The sequence below is a fragment of the Entelurus aequoreus genome, linkage group LG26 (assembly GCF_033978785.1).
Source record: "Entelurus aequoreus isolate RoL-2023_Sb linkage group LG26, RoL_Eaeq_v1.1, whole genome shotgun sequence".
NCBI lineage: Eukaryota > Metazoa > Chordata > Actinopteri > Syngnathiformes > Syngnathidae > Entelurus > Entelurus aequoreus.
Genome location: NC_084756.1, coordinates 38541678 through 38563199, shown reverse-complemented (window position 1 = coordinate 38563199; position 21522 = coordinate 38541678). Strand labels below are relative to the sequence as shown.

General features: G+C 41.0%; 1 protein-coding gene across 1 annotated transcript in view; it reads right to left on the bottom strand.

Moving 5' to 3' along the window:
- Positions 1–21522, bottom strand: part of chd5 (chromodomain helicase DNA binding protein 5) — a 136088-nt gene that overhangs the window by 77940 nt on the left and 36626 nt on the right. Inside the window, exons 4-12 of the mRNA XM_062037812.1 lie at positions 18137–18255; positions 10855–11090; positions 6809–6921; positions 6620–6746; positions 6291–6457; positions 3437–3661; positions 3163–3372; positions 2879–3090; positions 2673–2804 (exon numbers count right to left, since the gene is read on the bottom strand). Coding sequence (XP_061893796.1) covers positions 2673–2804; positions 2879–3090; positions 3163–3372; positions 3437–3661; positions 6291–6457; positions 6620–6746; positions 6809–6921; positions 10855–11090; positions 18137–18255 — 1541 coding nt within the window. The remainder of the gene's footprint in view (positions 1–2672; positions 2805–2878; positions 3091–3162; positions 3373–3436; positions 3662–6290; positions 6458–6619; positions 6747–6808; positions 6922–10854; positions 11091–18136; positions 18256–21522) is intronic.

Sequence of the window (21522 nt, the reverse complement as noted above, 5' to 3'; positions counted from 1 at the left end):
TAAATGGCGTTGTGGACTACGTTCAATGAGGTGGAGGACAACATTGAATCACGTGATGGGCCACTTTAAACGATGTGGCGGACCACTTTAAATGACATGGAAGGTTTCATTAAAAATATCGTGGCAGGCCACTTTAAATGACGTAGCGGACTACATTGTATGATGTGGAGGTCCACATTGAATCACGTGACGGGCCACATTAAATGATGTGTAAAACCACTTTGAATGGGGTGGCAGGTTACGTTAAAAATATTGTGGCAGGCCACGTTAAATGGCGTTGTGGACTACGTTCAATGACGTGGACGACAACATTGAATCACGTGATGGACCAATTTAAATGATGTGGCGGACCATGTTAAAGGAGGTTGCAGACCACATTGAATAAGGAGGTAGGCAACGTCAAATAACGTGGCTGGCCGGATTTGAATGACGTGGTGAACCACACTGAGCAGTGTGGCAGGCCACATTGATAACATGGCAGGCCAGATTTGGGCCTAGAGTTTGACACATTACGCTCCAGAGTCACTTTTACAACCTCTTCTTTGAGTTTGTCTGCAAGATGTTCAAAGCTTGAGGCGTTCCCAGATGGCCACCTTAAAATGGAGGGACAAGCCAAAATAAAATTATGTGGCGGGCCACATAAAATTACATGTTGGGCCACCTAAAATGACGTGGTGAGCCACATAAAATGATGTGGTAGACCACATAAAATGATGTGTTGGGCCACGTAAAATGACGTGTTGGGCCACATAAAATGATGTGGTAGACCACATAAAATGTGTTGGGCCACGTAAATGATGTGGCAGGGCACTTTCAAATGACGTGTTGGGCCACATAAATTATTAATTGAGATACATAAAATGGTACATAAAATGGTACATAAAATGGCGTGGCGGGCAACATAAAATTACGTGTTGGGCCACCTAAAATGACGTGGTGAGCCACATAAAATGATGTATTGAGATACATAAAATGGTGTGGGGGGCAACATAAAATTACGTGTTGGGCCACATAAAATTATGTGGTGAGCCACATAAAATTATGTGTTGGGCCACATAAAATGATATGTTGGGCCACATAAAATGATGTGGTAGGCCAAGTAAAATGATGTGGTAGACCACATAAAATGATGTGTTGGGCCACATAAAATGATGTGTTGGGCCACATAAAATGATGTGTTGGGCCACATAAAATGATGTGGTGGACCACATAAAATAATGTGTTGGGCCACATAAAATGATGTATTGAGATACATAAAATGGTGTGGGGGGGCAACATAAAATTACGTGTTGGGCCACATAAAATGATGTGTTGGGCCACATAAAATGATGTATTGAGATACATAAAATGGTGTGGGGGGGCAACATAAAATTACGTGTTGGGCCACCTAAAATGACGTGGTGAGCCACATAAAATGACGTGGTAGATCACATAAAATTATGTGTTGGGCCACATAAAATGATGTGTTGTGCCACATAAAATGATGTGGTAGGCCACATAAAATGATGTGGTAGACCACATAAAATGACGTGGTTGGGCCACATAAATAATGTGTTGGGCCACATAAATGATGTGTTGGGCCACATAAAATGATGTGGTAGGCCACATAAAATGATGTGGTGGACCACATAAAATGATGTGGTAGGCCACATAAAATGATGTGTTGGGCCACATAAAATGATGTATTAAGATACATAAAATGGTGTGGGGGGGCAACATAAAATTACGTGTTGGGCCACATAAAATGATGTGTTGGGCCACATAAAATGATGTTGTAGGCCACATAAAATGATGTGGTAGACCACATAAAATGATGTGGTAGACCACATAAAATGATGTGGTAGACCACATAAAATGACGTGGTTGGGCCACATAAAATGATGTGTTGGGCCACGTAAAATGATGTGTTGGGCCACATAAAATGATGTGTTGGGCCACATAAAATGATGTGGTAGGCCACATAAAATGATGTGGTAGACCACATAAAATGATGTGTTGGGCCACATAAAATGATGTGTTGGGCCACATAAAATGATGTGTTGGGCCACATAAAATGATGTGACAGACCACATAAAATGATGTGTTGGGCCACATAAAATGATGTGACAGACGACATAAAATGATGTGTTGGGCCACATAAAATGATGTGACAGACGACATAAAATGATGTGTTGGGCAACATAAAATGATGTGGTAAACCACATAAAATGATGTGACAGACCACATAAATTGATGTGTTGGGCCACATAAAATGATGTGGCAGTGCACATTAAAATGACGTGGCGGGTCACTTTAGAAAGACATGACTGGCCACATAAAATGACATGGTAAGCCACATAAAATGATTTGGCGGACCACTTTAGAAAGACATGACAGGCCACATAAAATGACGTGTTGGGCCACTCAAAATAATGTGGCAGAGCACGTAAAGTGATTGAAAAAGTTGTGGCTGGTCACATAAAGTGATGGGCGGGGCACATTTGAATTATTTGGCGTTCAATATGGGACGGGCCACATTAAATTGGAATGACAGGCCACAATGAAACGATGTGGCGGGCTAAATTTGGTTGGAGTTTGGCACAAAGCCGGATCTTAACATTGAATTGTGTTTCCAGTGAGTTGCCATTTTTCAACAGCTGTAAGAAAGTCCCATTGTTGCCCAGGTGGCATACCTGTGGTCCCAGTAGGAAGCTTTATGGCGGTGGTAATCTGGCACGTCAAAGTGGTCCACCTCCCAGGTGCACTGGTCGTAGGGGAGGTCCCTCCACTTGATCAGGTAATGCACCTCCCCGTCTTTATCCAGGCTGCAAGCACACAAACACACAGCACATGTTTCCTCGGTGGTGATGCCAGCGTGAATGAAAAGTGGTACGGCCACCTGTGGTTGAGTACGCGGTGGATGACCAGCCACTCGGGTTTGATTCCGTATCGGTAGAAGCGCTCCTCCATGGCGGCGTACTGGGGGTCTTTGCTCTTCCTCTTCTCGTTGTTGAGCTCCTCCTCGCCGGAGCCGTAGTCGTACGGCGGGGGCTCGTCCATGTCGTTTTTGCGTTGGTAGTTCCGGTACATGACGGTGTGGTAGAGCTCCAACTGTGCACATCACACACTGAAGACCGCATTGCGCAACAACTGGACCGAGAGGGCGGTGGTCCGGCTTGTCACCTGCAGCTCGCTGACCCAGGAGCAGTGCCAGTAGGAGAGTGCGGCCCACTTGACGAAGAACTCCCTCTCGGGGTGGCCCTTGAGCGGAGGCCTGCTGAGCGGGTCTGCGCCGGGCTGGCCGTCCGGGTCCAGGGGCGGGTCAGGGGGCAGCGGCGCCTCGCCCCACATCCAGTGAAGAACCTTTTGTACTTTGCCTTTCAGGGGAGGGCACTGGAACGCAGGGAAGCAAAGAAGGTCTGAGGGGGAGAAGAAAAGGTGGCACAAAGGAGCTCACCATGCAGCGTGGACACAACCACTCCCCGTTGGGTATCTCGGGCAGCGGCGGGTTGAGGCAGTGGATGTGGTAGGACGACGGGCAGGTGTCGCAGCACAGCAGCTCTCCGCCGTCTTTACACACGCGGCAAAACTCCATGTGGTCGTCTTCTTCCTCCCGCGCCACCGCCTCCTCCTCTTCCTCGTCCTCCTCGTCTTTGGCCTCCCACTGGATGCCCTCCTTCTCCTGCAGCACATGACCAGGAAGTATTATACCCATGTAGGCTGGCAAAGGGGTGGGAAGTGTCCGGTAAATTTCCGGAAACTTGCCGGAAATTTACCACGGGAAGTTAAGCTCGGGAAGTTTGGAAATATTGACCATTTTTGGGATTATTTAAAGTTGGACACCGTCCATGGGAATTAATGGGAATTAGTGGGAATATATGGGAATTAATGGGAATATATGGGAATTAATGGGAATATATGGGAATTAATGGGAATAAATGGGGAATTAATGGGAATATATGGGAATTAATGGAGAATTGATGGGAATTACTGGGGAATATAGGGGAATTTAATGGGAATATATGGGAATTAATGGGAATGTATGGGAATTAAAGGGGAATTAATGGGAATATAAGGGAATTAAAAGGGAATTAATGGGAATGTATGGGAATTAAAGAGGAATTAATGGGAATACAAGGGAATTAATGAGGAATATATGGGAATATATGGGAATTAAAAGGGAATTAATGGAAATATATGGAAATTAATGGGAATATATGGGAATTAATGGGAATAAATGGGAAATTAATGGGAATAAATGGGGAATTAATGGGGAATTAATGGGAATATATGGGAATTAATGGGAATAAATGAGGAATTAATGGGAATATATGGAGAATTGATGGGAATTACTGGGGAATATAGGGGAATTTAATGGGAATTTATGGGAATTTATTTGGAATTAATGGGAATATATGGGAATTAATGGGATTATATGGGAATTAATGGGAATATATGGGAATTAATGAGGAATTAATGGGAATAAATGGGGAATTAATGGGGAATTAATGGGAATAAATGGGGAATTAATGGGAATATATGGGAATTAATGGGAATAAATGGGGGATTAATGGGAATAAATGAGGAATTAATGGGAATATATGGGAATTAATGGGGAATTAATGGGAATATATGGGAATTAATGGGAATAAATGAGGAATTAATGGGAATATATGGGAATTAATGGGGAATTAATGGGAATATATGGGAATTAATGGAGAATTAATGGGAATTAATGGGGAATATATGGGAATTAATGGAAATATATGGGAATTAATGGGAATATATTGGAATTAATGGGAATATATGGGAATTAATGGGAATATATGGGAATTAATGGGAATATATGGGAATTAAAGGGGAATTAAAGGGGAATTCATGGGAATATATGGGAATTAAAGGGAATACATGGGAATTAATGGGAATAAATGAGGAATTAATGGGAATATATGGGAATTAATGGGGAATTAATGGGAATATATGGGAATTAATGGAGAATTAATGGGAATTAATGGGGAATATATGGGAATTAATGGAAATATATGGGAATTAATGGGAATATATAGGAATATATGGGAATTAATGGGAATATATGGGAATTAATGGGAATATATGGGAATTAATGGGAATATATGGGAATTAATGGGAATATATGGGAATTAAAGGGGAATTAAAGGGGAATTAATGGGAATATGTGGGAATTAATGGAGAATTAATGGGTAATTAATGGGAATATATTGGAATTAATGGGAATTGATGGGAATTAAAGGGAATATATGGGAATTAATGGGTAATTAATGGGAATATATGTGAGAGTCCAGTCCATAGTGGATCTAACATAATAGTGAGAGTCCAGTCCATAGTGGATCTAACATAATAGTGAGAGTCCAGTCCATAGTGGATCTAACATAATAGTGACAGTCCAGTCCATAGTGGATCTAACATAATAGTGTGAGAGTCCAGTCCATAGTGGATCTAACATAATAGTGAGAGTCCAGTCCATAGTGGATCTAACATAATAGTGACAGTCCAGTCCATAGTGGATCTAACATAATAGTGTGAGAGTCCAGTCCATAGTGGATCTAACATAATAGTGTGAGAGTCCAGTCCATAGTGGATCTAACATAATAGTGAGAGTCCAGTCCATAGTGGATCTAACATAATAGTGAGAGTCCAGTCCATAGTGGATCTAACATAATAGTGTGAGAGTCCAGTCCATAGTGGATCTAACATAATAGTGAGAGTCCAGTCCATAGTGGATCTAACATAATAGTGAGAGTCCAGTCCATAGTGGATCTAACATAATAGTGTGAGAGTCCAGTCCATAGTGGATCTAACATAATAGTGAGAGTCCAGTCCATAGTGGATCTAACATAATAGTGAGAGTCCAGTCCATAGTGGATCTAACATAATAGTGAGAGTCCAGTCCATAGTGGATCTAACATAATAGTGTGAGAGTCCAGTCCATAGTGGATCTAACATAATAGTGTGAGAGTCCATTCCATAGTGGATCTAACATAATAGTGAGAGTCCAGTCCATAGTGGATCTAACATAATAGTGAGAGTCCAGTCCATAGTGGATCTAACATAATAGTGTGAGAGTCCAGTCCATAGTGGATCTAACATAATAGTGTGAGAGTCCAGTCCATAGTGGATCTAACATAATGATAAACAGGATAAAACTTGTCCTAAAAACCCAGTTCTCTGTATCTGCTGATTGCATTCAACATGAGAGGCTGTGCAGTTTTTCAAACTAAAAGCATCAGGCATATTTCCAATCAACTTGACACATGGCCTTTCCGTGCACTCACACAGTGTGGGCAGCTCCATTTGCCCTCGGGGGCCTTCTCCAACTCGGGCTCCAGGCACACCAGGTGGTACGCTCGGGGACAGGTGTCGCACAGGATGATCTCGCCGCCCTGCTGGCACACCTCACAGTAGTCCTGGTGGTCCGTCTCATAGCCGTCGCCGTCCTCCCCTGTTCAACAGCCACAGTGGGGATAATTAGCCAACAATGCCATAGAGAATTTAAAAAAAGGGACTCAATTCCTGAAAAAAAGGGTTAACTTGGATGCTAACAATTAGCCTTATGTAATATATTACATGATGCATGGCAGGGTCTGGTCCTGGGTGCACCTACTTTTTCTTTTTTTGCGACCGCGTCGGGCCTTTTTCTTAGCGGCGGCCCCCAAGGTGTCACAAAGCACGGCGGCACTGAGGATGCTGATGTCGTCAAAGTCGGACTCCTCCAGGAAGTCCTCCTCGCTCTGAAACAGCACTGGTTTAAAGACACGGTACGGTACAGAGCACCGACGCGAGCCAGGCTCACCGAGGACGCCTTCTTCTTCTTCCCGCTTTGTCCCGACTTGGATTTGGTCTTCTTGGGCTTCACTTTCTTCTTCACGTCTTTCACAGTCTTGCTTCTCTTTCGAACTCCAGGACCTTGAGACACACAGATGGCTTCAATGAGCGTCGATTTATACCCGGCGGACACCACATTAGGCGGGGGCGGCAGCCGAAGCAGAGAAGCCCTGACTTCCCTCTCCCCAGCCACTTGGTCCAGCTCCTCCCGGGGGATCCCGAGGCGTTCCCAGGCCAGCCGGGAGACATAGTCTTCCCAATGTGTCCTGGGTCTTCCCCGTGGTCTCCTACCGGTCGGACGTGCCCTAAACACCTCCCCAGGGAGGTATTCGGGAGGCATCCTGGCCAGATGCCCGAACCACCTCATCTGGAGCTTACACGGAGCTCCTCCCGGATGACAGAGCTTCTCACCCTATCTCTAAGGGAGAGACCCTCCACCCGGCGGAGGAAACTGATTTTGGACGCTTCCCTCTCCCCAGCCACTTGGTCCAGCCCCTCCCGGGGGATCCCGAGGCGTTCCCAGGCCAGCCGGGAGACATAGTCTTCCCAATGTGTCCTGGGTCTTCCCCGTGGTCTCCTACCGGTCGGACGTGCCCTAAACACCTCCCCAGGGAGGTATTCGGGAGGCATCCTGGCCAGATGCCCGAACCACCTCATCTGGAGCTTACACGGAGCTCCTCCCGGATGACAGAGCTTCTCACCCTATCTCTAAGGGAGAGACCCTCCACCCGGCCGAGGAAACTGATTTTGGACGCTTCCCTCTCCCCAGCCACTTGGTCCAGCTCCTCCCGGGGAATCCCGAGGTGTTCCCAGGCCAGTCGGGAGACATAGTCTTCCCAATGTGTCCTGGGTCTTCCCCGTGGTCTCCTACCGGTCGGACGTGCCCTAAACACCTCCCCAGGGAGGTATTCGGGAGGAATCCTGGCCAGATGCCCGAACCACCTCATCTGGAGCTTACACGGAGCTCCTCCCGAATGACAGAGCTTCTCACCCTATCTCTAAGGGAGAGACCCTCCACCCAGCGGAGGAAACTGATTTTGAACGCTTGTACCAGTGATCCTGTCCTCATAACTCAAAGCTCATGACCATAGGTGAGGATGGGAATGTAGCTTGACCGGTAAATTGAGAGCTTTGCCTTCCGTCTCAGCTCCTTCTTCACCACGACGGACTGATACAGGTTCTGCATTACTGAAGACGCCGCACCGATCCGCCTGTCGATCTCACCATCCACTCTTCCCTCACTCGTGAACAAGACTCCCAGGTACTTGAACTCCTCCACTTGGGGCAGAATTGGAGCAAGATCTCCTCCCCTACTCTGAACTCCTCCCGAATGAAAGAGCTTCTCACCCTATCTCTAAAAGGAGAGCCCCGCCACCCGACCGAAGGAAACTCATTTTGGTCGCTTGTACCTGAGATCTTGTCCTTTCAGTCATAACCCAAAGCTCATGACCATAGGAGGGGGATGAGGAAGATTGAGAGCTTTGCCTTCCGGCTAGGCTCCTTCTTCACCACGACAGACCGATATAGGGTCCGCATCACTGCAGACGCCACACCGATCCGCCTGTAGATCTCACGATCCACTCTTCCCTCACTCGTGAACAAGACTCCCAGGTACTTGAACTCCTCCACTTGTGGCAGAATTGGAGCAAGATCTCCTCCCCTACTCTGAACTCCTCCCAAATGAAAGAGCTTCTCACCCTATCTCTAAAGGGAGAGCCCCGCCACCCGACCGAAGGAAACTCATTTTGGTCGCTTGTACCTGAGATCTTGTCCTTTCAGTCATAACCCAAAGCTCATGACCATAGGAGGGGGATGAGGAAGATTGAGAGCTTTGCCTTCCGGCTAGGCTCCTTCTTCACCACGACAGACCGATATAGGGTCCGCATCACTGCCTGTAGATTTCACGATCCACTCTTCCCTCACTTGTGAATAAGACCCAGAGGTACTTGAACTGTTCCACTTAAATATACTTAACCTCTGCCTTGTTTTTAATGAATACTTAGGCATACTAACCTACTGTATTTTAATGTCGGTCATTATGTTGGTACTTGGAGAGCCAAGTGTTTTCTGAGGTGAAACAAATTGGAGAACCACTGCTCGAGCTTTTAAATAGACTCTGTTATAGACCAGTTGACCGGCCGCTTCTCTTTTCTGCCCCTCTCCCCTGCGTATAGACGTTACCACGGATAATCTCTGGAGAGGAACCCGTCTGGAGGAGGCAGTAGCTGTTCTAAGTCGTGACCCAGGGTGAACCACGTCTCTACGTCACGGAAGAAGACGGACTGGACTGGACTGGACTCTTACCAAGGTTTCTTCCATTTCCCATTTTGGGCTTTTGGTGTTTTTCCTAGCCCGGATGTGGGTCCTGATCAGGGGATGTCGTCGTGGTTTGTGCAGCCCTTTGAGGCACTTGTGATTTAGGACAAGTCCCAATACATCCCCCATCGCCCTACTTTTTAGCCCGATCCCTTCATTGTGCATGTTCCCGTCCCAATTACTCTTTGCATACAGGGGTAGTGGGCATAACGAGGGGTAAGGGTATGAATCTATCCCTTCAGAGTAAGGGATATATTAGGGCCCGGAGAAAATTCCCCAATTTCTTCACAAGTTATATAACATATTGCACATTAGCCTGTTAGCCGTGCTAGCTAAAATACTGACGAAAAGCTTGTGGTGTCTCGAAATTCCTGGAATTTCGGGAAAATCAGGAATTTGTACAGACAAAGAATTTGGAGGATTTGTTGTCCCAACTAAAGGGAATGTTTTGATGGTGGAATGGTTGGAATTGGCTGAAAAATGTGGACTGTGAAAACTTTCCCAGCAGGCACAAGACTCTGAAAACAACGTTGAGAACTTGGTGAATTTGGTCCTGACGTTGAGCACCTCAAACTTAACATTGAAACAACATGCTTTTTGACGACGTTTAATCCATGTTGGGTTCTGACGTTGATTCGATTGAATTTTGGTCACGTAACGTGGATCCAACGTTGGACACCAACGTTGTCTCAATTTACAAATACAACTATTTTGCAACGTTGTTTCAAAGTCCGTTTTAAAGGACGTGTACGTATAATCAACGTTGTATCAATGTCTTGCGCCTGATGGGTTGGGACAAGAGGTGCAGGTAGAGCTTTGGAGAACCAGGAATTACGGGAATTACGGGAATTATTTGGATTGTTTTGTCCAAGGTGAGTGGAAGATGTTAAAAGTGGAACGGTTCAAGTTGATTGAGAAATTTGAGAACTGTGCACCTTTGGAATATGGCCCATTCATTTTCAATGGTAAAACTGGGAATTCTGGGTAATGGGTGTTGGAATAATTATGTATATATTATCACACTAACTTTAGTATGCCTAAAGTCTGTTGCTTTAGTTATTTAGCTATTGTGCTCAAGTTGGACATTTCTAATCTGTGCAAGGACAAAGACTTCCTGTCTGAGGGGTGGCCTCAGCCGTAGATGTCATCTTTGTTTTAGCCCGCTAACAGCCAAGGACTTCAATGACGTCAACGAAGATAAGATGACAGCACGCAGACGAAGCAGAGACTTCAAGGACCTCAACGAAGATAAGATGAGAACACGCAGACGAAGCGGGGACAAGGCGAAATCACAAGGCCCCCAGCACATTCCGTCACGTATCGTGCGTCCTGGACCTGCTTTGCATAATATATGTGACCACTCCTTTTAGAGGCGGCCTTAGTATTGTTGACTGTGGAACTCCTGAATAAACAGAGGGACGCAGGAGCTGAACCTTAGAGCGTAGGGCGAGACTGTGACTAAGTGTTCAGCTCCATGCGTTCTCCTCATGAGCTAAAATGAACTCTGTCTCTGCATGATTTCTTGCTTCTTGTCTGATTTACAGATGTCATCAGTGTTTAAACCTGACAATGGGATATGCTTAGGCATTCACACAACAATGTGTTTATTATTACGCAGGCACATTGCAGGGCTGCAAAACTGCACCGCGTCACACTGAGAGCTGTTTCTGATACTGTTGTGACTGCAAGGGACCTCACCTTTCCCCTCTTTGGTTTTGGCTTTTTTGACGGGCCCCGGCTGAGCGCCGAGCTGGCCGACAGGGTTCGGCGGAGCCACAGTAACAGTTTCCACGGCGGCTGCGACAGCGGCGGCCACGGCGGTCGCGGAGGCGCCCTTGAAAGGGTTGTTGGCGCTGAACTCCCGCCACTTGGCCCCCAGCACTGTCATCATCTTGGACATGGGGATTTTGGGGTTCTTCTTGGCTATGAGAGGCCTGAGCAGAGGCGAGAGGAGAGGAGAGGAGAGGAGAGGTCAGCATACCCAGCAGGCACAAGACATTGATACAACGTTGATTACACGTCCTTGGAAACTGACATTGGAACAACGTTGGAAAATAGTTGTATTTGTAAATGGAGACAACGTTGGTGTCTAACGTTGGATCCACGTTGTTGGTTGGGAAAAGACCAAATTTCAACGGTCAAATTAACGTCACAAGCTGACATTGATTAAACGTCGTCAAAAAGCATGTTGTTTCAACGTTGTGTTTGTGTTGTAGAATATTGGTTGGGAAATAACCAAATTTCAATGGTCAAATTAACGTCAGAACCCAACATTGATTTATAATAATAATAATAATAATAGATTTTATTTGTAAAAAGCACTTTACATTGAGTAAACAACCTCAAAGTGCTACAGTGTATTAAAAAAAACTTAAATAAAAAGATAATAAAAAATAAATACAAATAAAAACTACAACAGCCAAATAGCTAAAAGTAGTATGCATATACCTAAAAAAAAACTTTAAAAAAAAAAGTAACCTCGTCGGAAAGCATGTTGTTTCAATGTTGTATTTGTGTTGTAGAATATTGGTTGGGAAATAACCAAATTTCAATGGTCAAATCATTTGTCAGAACCCAATATTGATTAAATGTCATCAAAAAGCATGTTGTTTCAACGTTGTATTTATGTTGTAGAATATTGGTTGGGAAATGACCAAAATTCAATGGTCAGATCAATGTCAGAACCCAACATTGATTAAACGTTGTCGGAAAGCATGTTGTTTCAACGTTGTATTTGTGTTGCAGAATATTGGTTGGGAAATGACCAAAATTCAATGATCAATTCATTTGTCAGAACCCAACATTGATTAAATGTCATCAAACAGCATGTAGTTTCAACGTTGTAGTTGTGTTGTAGAATATTGGTTGGGAAATAACCAAATTTCAATGTTAAATCAACGTCACAACCTGACATTGATTGAACGTCGTCAAAAAGCATGTTGTTTCAACGTTGTGTTTGTGTTGTAGAATATTGGTTGAAAAATTACCAAGTTTCAATGGTCAAATCGACGTCAGAACCCGACATTGAATAAATGTCGTCAAAAAGCATGTTGTTTCAACGTTGTGTTTGTGTTGTAGAATATTGGTTGGGAAATAACCAAATTTCAATGTTAAATCAACGTCACAACCTGACATTGATTGAACGTCGTCAAAAAGCATGTTGTTTCAACGTTATGTTTGTGTTGTAGAACATTGGTTGGGAAATGACCAAATTTCAATGGTCAAATTAACGTCAGAACCCAACATTGATTTATAATAATAATAATAATAACAGATTTTATTTGTAAAAAGCACTTTACATTGAATAAACAACCTCAAAGTGCTACAGTGTATTAAAAAAAAATTAAATAAAAAGATAATAAAAAATAAATACAAATAAAAACTAGAACAGCCAAATAGCTAAAACTAGTATGCATATATCTTAAAAAAAAACTTAAAAAAAAAAAATGTAACCTCGTCGGAAAGCATGTTGTTTCAATGTTGTATTTGTGTTGTAGAATATTGGTTGGGAAATGACCAAAATTCAATGGTCAAGTCAACATCAGAACCCAACATTGATTAAACGTTGTCGGAAAGCATGTTGTTTCAATGTTGTATTTGTGTTGTAGAATATTGGTTGGGAAATGACCACATTTCAATTATCAATTCATTTGTCAGAACCCAACATTGATTAAACGTTGTCGGAAAGCATGTTGTTTCAATGTTGTATTTGTGTTGTAGAATATTGGTTGGGAAATGACCACATTTCAATTATCAATTCATTTGTCAGAACCCAATATTGATTAAACGTCATCAAACAGCATGTTGTTTCAACGTTGTATTTGTGTTGTAGAATATTGGTTGGGAAATAACCAAATTTCAATGTTAAATCAACGTCAGAACCTGACATTGATTAAACGTTGTCAAAAAGCACGTTGTTTCAACGTTGTATTTGTGTTGTAGAATATTGGTTGGGAAATAACCAAATTTCAATGTTAAATCAACGTCACAACCTGACATTGATTAAACGTCGTCAAAAAGCACGTTGTTTCAACGTTATGTTGTGTTGTAGAATATTGTTAGAAAAATGACCAAGTTTCAATGGTCAAATCGACGTCAGAACCCGACATTGAATAAATGTCGTCAAAAAGCATGTTGTTTCAACGTTATGTTTGAGTTGCTCAACGTCAGGACATAATTCAACAAGTTGTCAACGTTGTTTCCATGTCTTGTGCCTGCTGGGTGTGGATACGACAAATAACTTGGAATACCTTTTTCCATAGGCTAACAAGGGGGTGTTCAAACTGCGAGCCGGGGGCCATTTGCAGCCTACAACTTGTTTTCTACAGGCAAAATAAACACCCAAACCAAAATTGCCAACGACCTGTGCGTCTTACTGTGGATTTAGAGTTTTTACTGATTTTTTACTGTAAAATTATGGCGACTAATCTTCCATTTTTTTGGAAATTTTGTTCTTATTGACATCCGGCATCAGACAATTTCATCCATTACGTCATATTTGCATACATCTATTGTCTGCCATGAATGTCAAAATAATATTTGTTTTGTTTTATATCCAAATGATGCCCAAAAATAACTACAAATAAAAATAAATTAAAATTTTTTAAATTAATTAATTAAATTAAAAAAACAAAAACAATTATGAAATAAAACAATACATTGATTAATAATAATAATAATACATAAATAAACATTTCACATAAAATCTCTGGTCTTTCAAAATAATATTTGTTTTGTTTTATATCCAAATGATGCCCAAAAATAACTACAATTTTTTTTTTTTAATTAAAATATTATTAATTAATTAAATTAAAAAACAAAAATTATAAAATAAAACAATACATTAATAAATAATAATAATAATAATACATAAATAAACATTTCACATAAAGTCTCTGGTCTTTGTCTTTACAGTGCATTACTATAAAGATAATAAAGGTCCCTTTTTTTCTTTTTTTTACAGTAAAATTCTGGCGACAGAGCTGCTAAATTTGAGTAAAATCTACTGGCTTTTTTTTTTTTTACGGTGTGGTCTTTGATGAATTGGTCATAATGAACATGAATTTACCATGAATTGATTGACGTGGACCCCGACTTAAACAAGTTGAAAAACTTATTGGGGTGTTACCATTTAGTGGTCAATTGTACGGAATATGTACTGTACTGTGCAATCTACTAATAAAAGTCTCAATCAATCAATCAATCAACATGTCTACACATTTCTTGCAAGATATGGTGAATTTTCCAGTGTGCTGAAGCCCTTAAAAAGGTTTCAGTTGGGGAACATTAACATTAGTAAATAGTAATAGGAAGAAATGAAATATCTCGAAGAGGTTTGATTATACATTACCGTATTTTTCATACAAAAGGCGCAATGGATTATAAGGCGCATTAAAGACCTACTGAAAGCCACTACTAGCGACCACGCAGTCTGATAGTTTATATATCAATGATGACATCTTAACATTGCAACACATGCCAATACAGCCGGGTTAACTTATAAAGTGACATTCTAAATTTCCTGCCACACTTCCGGTTGAAAAACTCCTTTGGATATGATTTATGCGCGTGACGTCACAAAATCCACGGAAGTGGTTGGACCCCATCGGACCCGATAGAAAAGCCTCTTGTTTTCTTCGACAAAATTCCACAGTATTCTGGACATCTGTGTTGGTGAATCTTTTGCAATTTGTTTAATGAACAATGGAGGCTGCAAAGAAGAACGTTGTAGGTGGGATGGATCGGTGTATTAGCGGCTAAGTACAATACTTCCAGCAACACAACAAGGACTACTTACTACGCCTAGCCGATGCTTGCCGCCAAACCCACGGATGAAGTCCTTCGTCGCGCCGTCGATCGCTGGAACGCAGGTGAGCACGGCTGTTGATGGGAAGATGAGGGCTGGCTGGCGTAGGTGGAGCGCTAATGTTTTTATCATAGTTCTGTGAGGTCCGGTTGCTAAGTTGCTAAATTAGCCTTAGCGTCGTTAGCAACAGCATTGTTAAGCCTTACCAGGCTGAGAATTTTTAACCGTGTAGTTACATGTACATGGTTTAATAGTATTGTTGATCTTCTGTCTATCCTTCCAGTCAGGGGTTTATTTATTTTGTTTCTATCTTCATTTGACAACGATGCTATCACGTTAGCTCAGTAGCTAAGTGTGTCACCGATGTATTGTCTTGGAGATAAAAGTCACTTTAAATGTCCATTTCGCGAGCTCGACTCTCATTTTCAAAAGGATATAGTATCCCAGGTGGTTTAAAATACAAATCCGTGATCGACAATAGAAAAAGGAGAGAGTGTGGAATCCAATGAGCCAGCTTGTACCTAAGTTACGGTCAGAGCGAAAAAAGATACGTCCTGCACTGCCTCTCAAGTCCTTCACTGTAACGTTCCTCATCCACGAATCTTTCATCCTCGCTCAAATTAATGGGGTAATCGTCACTTTCTCGGTCCGAATCTCTCTCGCTCCATTGTAAACAACGGGGAATTGTGAGGAATACTAGCTCCTGTGACGTCACGCTACTTCAAATTTTTGCTCTTGCTTGCTAACTTGTACTAAGTTGCTAGAGAAAAAGAAGGCGCTTATTGACTAAAATGGCGGCCACGAAAAATTTCCGAGACTTATGCAGATCCTAAATCCACATTAGCAGGTTTTGCATGATATAGCGAAACAAAACGCCAGATAATGTCTCCTAATAGGTGCCATTTTGGGGTCCTTAAACAAACACACACACCATAATAATACCCGTATGTTGAAGCACAGTACGTCTGACTATGGTAGTCATAATGCTCCGACGATCCATCAAGCGGTGCGTCTTCGTAGCTTACCAAAGTCGAACTAGAACATATATTCTCAACGAAACATCAAAGTTTTGCTCTTGCTTGCTAACTTGTACTAAGTTGCTAGAGAAAAAGAAGGCGCTTATTGACTAAAATGGCGGCCAAGAAAAATTTGCGAGACTTATGCAGATCCTAAATCCACATTAGCAGGTTTTGCATAATATTGCGAAACAAAACGCCAGATAATGTCTCCTAATAGGTGCCATTTTGGGGTCCTTAAACACACACACACACCATAATAATACTGTATGTCGAAGCACAGTACGTCTGACTATGGTAGTCATAATGCTCCGACAATCCATTATGCAGATCCTAAATCCACATTTGCAGGTTTTGCATGATATTACGAAACAAAACGCCAGATAATGTCTCCTAATAGGTGCCATTTTGGGGTCCTTAAACACACACACACCATAATAATACTGTATGTTGAAGCACAGTACGTCTGACTATGGTAGTCATAATGCTCCGACAATCCATTATGCAGATCCTAAATCCACATTAGCAGGTTTTGCATAATATTGTGAAACAAAACGCCAGATAATGTCTCCTAATAGGTGCCATTTTGGGGTCCTTAAACACACACACACCATAATAATACCCGTATGTTGAAGCACAGTACGTCTGACTATGGTAGTCATAATGCTCCGACGATACATCAAGCGGTGCGTCTTCGTAGCTTACCAAAGTCCAACTAGAACATATATTCTCAACGAAACATCAAAGTTTTGCTCTTGCTTGCTAACTTGTACTAAGTTGCTAGAGAAAAAGAAGGCGCTTATTGACTAAAATGGCGGCCACGAAAAATTTCCGAGACTTATGCAGATCCTAAATCCACATTAGCAGGTTTTGCATAACATTGCGAAACAAAACGCCAGATAATGTCTCCTAATAGGTGCCATTTTGGGGTCCTTAAACACACACACACCATAATAATACTGTATGTTGAAGCACAGTACGTCTTACTATGGTAGTCATAATGCTCCGACAATCCATTATGCAGATCCTAAATCCACATTAGCAGGTTTTGCATAGTGAAGTGAATTGTGAAGTGAATTACATTTATATAGCGCTTTTTCTCAAGTGACTCAAAGCGCTTTACATAGTGAAACCCAATATCTAAGTTACATTCAAACCAGTGTGGGTGGCACTGGGAGCAGGTGGGTAAAGTGTCTTGCCCAAGGACACAACGGCAGTGACTAGGATGGCGGAAGCGGGGATCGAACCTGCAACCCTCAAGTTGCTGGCACGGCCGCTCTACCAACCGAGCTATACCGAATAATATATAATATTGCGAAACAAAACACCAGATAATGTCTCCTAATAGGTGCCATTTTGGGGTCCTTAAACACACACACACACCATAATAATACCGTATGTTGAAGCACAGTACGTCTGACTATGGTAGTCATAATGCTCCGACAATTCATCAAGCGGTGCGTCTTCGTAGCTTACCAAAGTCGAACTAGAACATATATTCTCAACAAAACATCAAAGTTTTGCTCTTGCTTGCTAACTTGTACTAAGTTGCTAGCATCATTTATTGAACAGGGGGCGTCTACCTGCAGTCCACACGTATCTCTTATGTGTGACTGCCATCTACTGGTCACACTTGTCATTACACCATGTACCAAAACCAGAATAAGCACAACCAGAAGCGCTTTTTGAGAACATAAAAGGATTTTAAGTGCGCCTTAACACCTCTAAAGGCTTAGTGGCCACATGCGTGGACTGCACCTTTTAGCTCTTATTTCCAAAATTGTGTCCACTACTGAATTGGGGTCTTATGGCCACTTATGTGGACACTTATACTGCCATCTGGTGGTGTCAGAAGAGTATAACATACAATGGAATTTGGAGAAAAAAAAGTGTAAAAATAAGAATTAGCATGTCACTAAACATGAAGTACACGTTTGTGTACTTATGGACTAAGTACATCATATCAAAAGATGATTCTTACTTTTTATTCTAATTAGGGTCCAATAAGCCCAAATAGCAAAGAGAAATTAAAAAAAAACATGTAAACAAACAGCTTAAGAGGTTAAAATCTGGTATGCTAATTTGGTTTGTTACCTATAGCACAAAACTGCTAAAATGTAGTTTTGTTGGGATAGTTTAGCACATGTTGATGACTTGCCTGAGGAACTGGCTGAAAGCCTTGTAGTTGGTGATGGTCTTGTAGTCGTCCTCGGTGAAGCCGTACTGGACGTCCTCCAGGCCCCACTCCTGCATCAGCTGGCTGGAGGACTTTGGCTCCTGGGGGGTGGATAAGATAAGAGCGGCCTCAGGGCTAATTCTTGTTCTTTAGGCTGCTAGCCAACATTTGAGGCACAAACGTGAGTTGGCAAGATCGGACCCCGCAACATCCCGTCTTACTCGCTGGCATTAGCTTGTAGCTACGGGCCGACATAGTTGGTTTTCCAACCACGGGAAAGACGACGTGTGAGGAAGAAGCGGATGATGGTCACTGAATTCAAGAAAGAAATCATCCGCAAGATGAGCGAGTTTGTCGCAAACTTGGAGACGCAGTTGGAGCGTATCGCTGCGTTTCACTCAAACAGAATGGGGACGTTAAAATTATATTTCAACGGCGGACATTTATCCATGAAAATATGGGGGAGCTGCTGATGGTCGGACGGAGAAGATACTGTCTACTCTCCAAGGTAGATGTTGTACATTATTATTCCATCAGACTGTATAATGCATATGTTCCTTCTTGACTGTACTTAAATGTAGAATATATGCATAATTATGTTATTCACATGTGAATAATACTGTATAATAGACTGTATTTATACTATTCACATGTGAATAATGCAGTATAATAGACTGTATTTATATTATTCACATGTGAATAATGCTGTATAATAGACTGTATTTATATTATTCACATGTGAATAATGCTGTATAATAGACTGTATTTATATTATTCACATGTGAATAATGCTGTATAATAGACTATTTATATTATTGACATGTGAATAATGCTGTATAATAGACTGTATTTATATTATTGACATGTGAATAATGCTGTATAATAGACTGTATTTATGTTATTCACATGTGAATAATGCTGTATAATAGACTGTATTTATATTATTCACATGTGAATAATGCTGTATAATAGACTGTATTTATGTTATTCACATGTGAATAATGCTGTATAATAGACTGTATTTATATTATTCACATGTGAATAATGCTGTACAATAGACTGTATTTATATTATTGACATGTGAATAATGCTGTATAATACTGTATTTATATTATTGACATGTGAATAATGCTGTATAGTAGACTGTATTTATATCATTCACATGTGAATAATGCTGTATAATAGACTGTATTTATGTTATTCACATGTGAATAATGCTGTATAATAGACTGTATTTATATTATTCACATGTGAATAATGCTGTATAATAGACTATTATTCACATGTGAATAATGTTGTATAATAGACTGTATTTATGTTATTCACATGTGAATAATGCTGTATAATAGACTATTATTCACATGTGAATAATGTTGTATAATAGACTGTATTTATGTTATTCACATGTGAATAATACTGTATAATAGTCTGCATTTATATTATTCACATGTGAATAATGCTGTACAATAGACTGTATTTATATTATTGACATGTGAATAATGCTGTATAGCAGAGGTGGGACCAAGTCATTGCTTTGCAAGTCACAAGTAAGTCTCAAGTCTTTGCCCTCAAGTCTCGAGTCAAGTCCCGAGTCAAGACAGGCAAGTCCCGAGTCAAGTCCAAAGTCAAGACTGGAAAGTCTCAAGTCAAGTCACAAGTCCTGCATTTTGAGTTTCGAGTCCTTTCAAGTCCTTTTAACCACAGACTAATATTTTTACACAGATTGTGTATGCTTTTAAACCGCTGTATTTATTTATTAAAACAAGTGCATTTGAAATAGCAGGAAAAAAAATAGCACTGACATTGCAATTCATAATAGCACTATTAACCAGTCATTTTAATAGTTTAAACAATTTTAAACATTTAACTCATTCCTTTACAGAATAAACACATTTGCAAAAACAAGTGCAACTGTACTTATTTGTACAAAAGTGTTAACATTGTATTTCCATGGCATATTGCATTGTAACTAGTTCCACAGCAGTTTCTATTCTGTTCTTACCTTATCTCATTGATCTCATCTCATACTGTATGTGTGTTTATGTGTGCATACACATGAAAAACATAACAAATACATGAACATAACAATGAACAGAGTTGTACTTTTTAGATGTCAGGGCCCTATGCAATATGTACACATATTCTTAATATAGTATACATTTCAACTGACCTTTATTTGACTATGTTTGTCTTTTTGTAGGTGGCTAAAATACGCGGTGCTGCTGACCGCCGTCTAACGTTATGTTACTGTGTGATACATTGACTAACGTGACGTTATTTGTAGGTACCTCATGCAAACCTGCTTAAAAAAATCACTTGACAAAAAGTATGAATAAGGTAGCAAACTGCAGTGGACGCAACATATTGCTGTGTTTGAAATGATGTTATAACCATAGACATCTTTTAAGTAGACGCAGTACTGGTTGCTGTGACGCGAGCAAATTGCATCTTGAAGTGGTGATGAGGAGCCGGCGAGCAGCCTAAACTGACAGTTGACAGGTAGAAAACAAAGATGCCGGGCTGATGTTCAGCGTTTTCCTGCTCAAATGAGCGGACTGTTGAAAATAGGAATCGGGGGATTACTTTTCACAAGTAAGATTTAACATTAATGTACTATTGGTTGTATTTTATGAAAATAACATTACCACAGAGTTCAGAAGGAGCAAAGATCTTCAATATTTGTATGTGAAAATCACAAATAAATCTTCTGGGGGAGGATGACCCCCTACAGGGGTTTGGTTTACAAACTTTCAGCCCCACCTAAAACAAAATTCACCAGCCGCCACTGATTATGATGCATTCTCATTTTAGGCAAAATATAAGACAATACTTTCTTAACAGTATAATTGTAACCAGGAATAAGTCTTCAAGTAACAATATTCAAATACTAACATTGTTGGGTAAGACAGCATTTGGTTTTATTCTGAATCCAGTGAAACAGATTGGTGGTTTTAGCTGATATAAAGACTTTCAGGTGTTTATATATGTTTAAGTATTTGGCAGACGCTTTTATCCAAAGCGACATACATAAAAAATACATATATAACAATCACTGTAAACATGATCATTTAAGGGAAGAATGTAATACAAAATATCAATACAAAGTGTCAAGACATAATAAACTCTCTGCTGCTGCAGCAACAGAGATACGGTCTATAAGATATATAGATATCTAATGTATTCATACATTGTTTATGTAGGATATACACATGTATATATAACGTAATCATATTGTTTCTTCAATTTAAAAATAGCTGACCGTTTTTTCCCCCTTCTCTGGGCTTATATTCCCAGTTTTGATCTCGGACGTCTGGTCACTTATAGCATATAAGAATATTATATTACTGTTAAGCAAACTATGAATAATA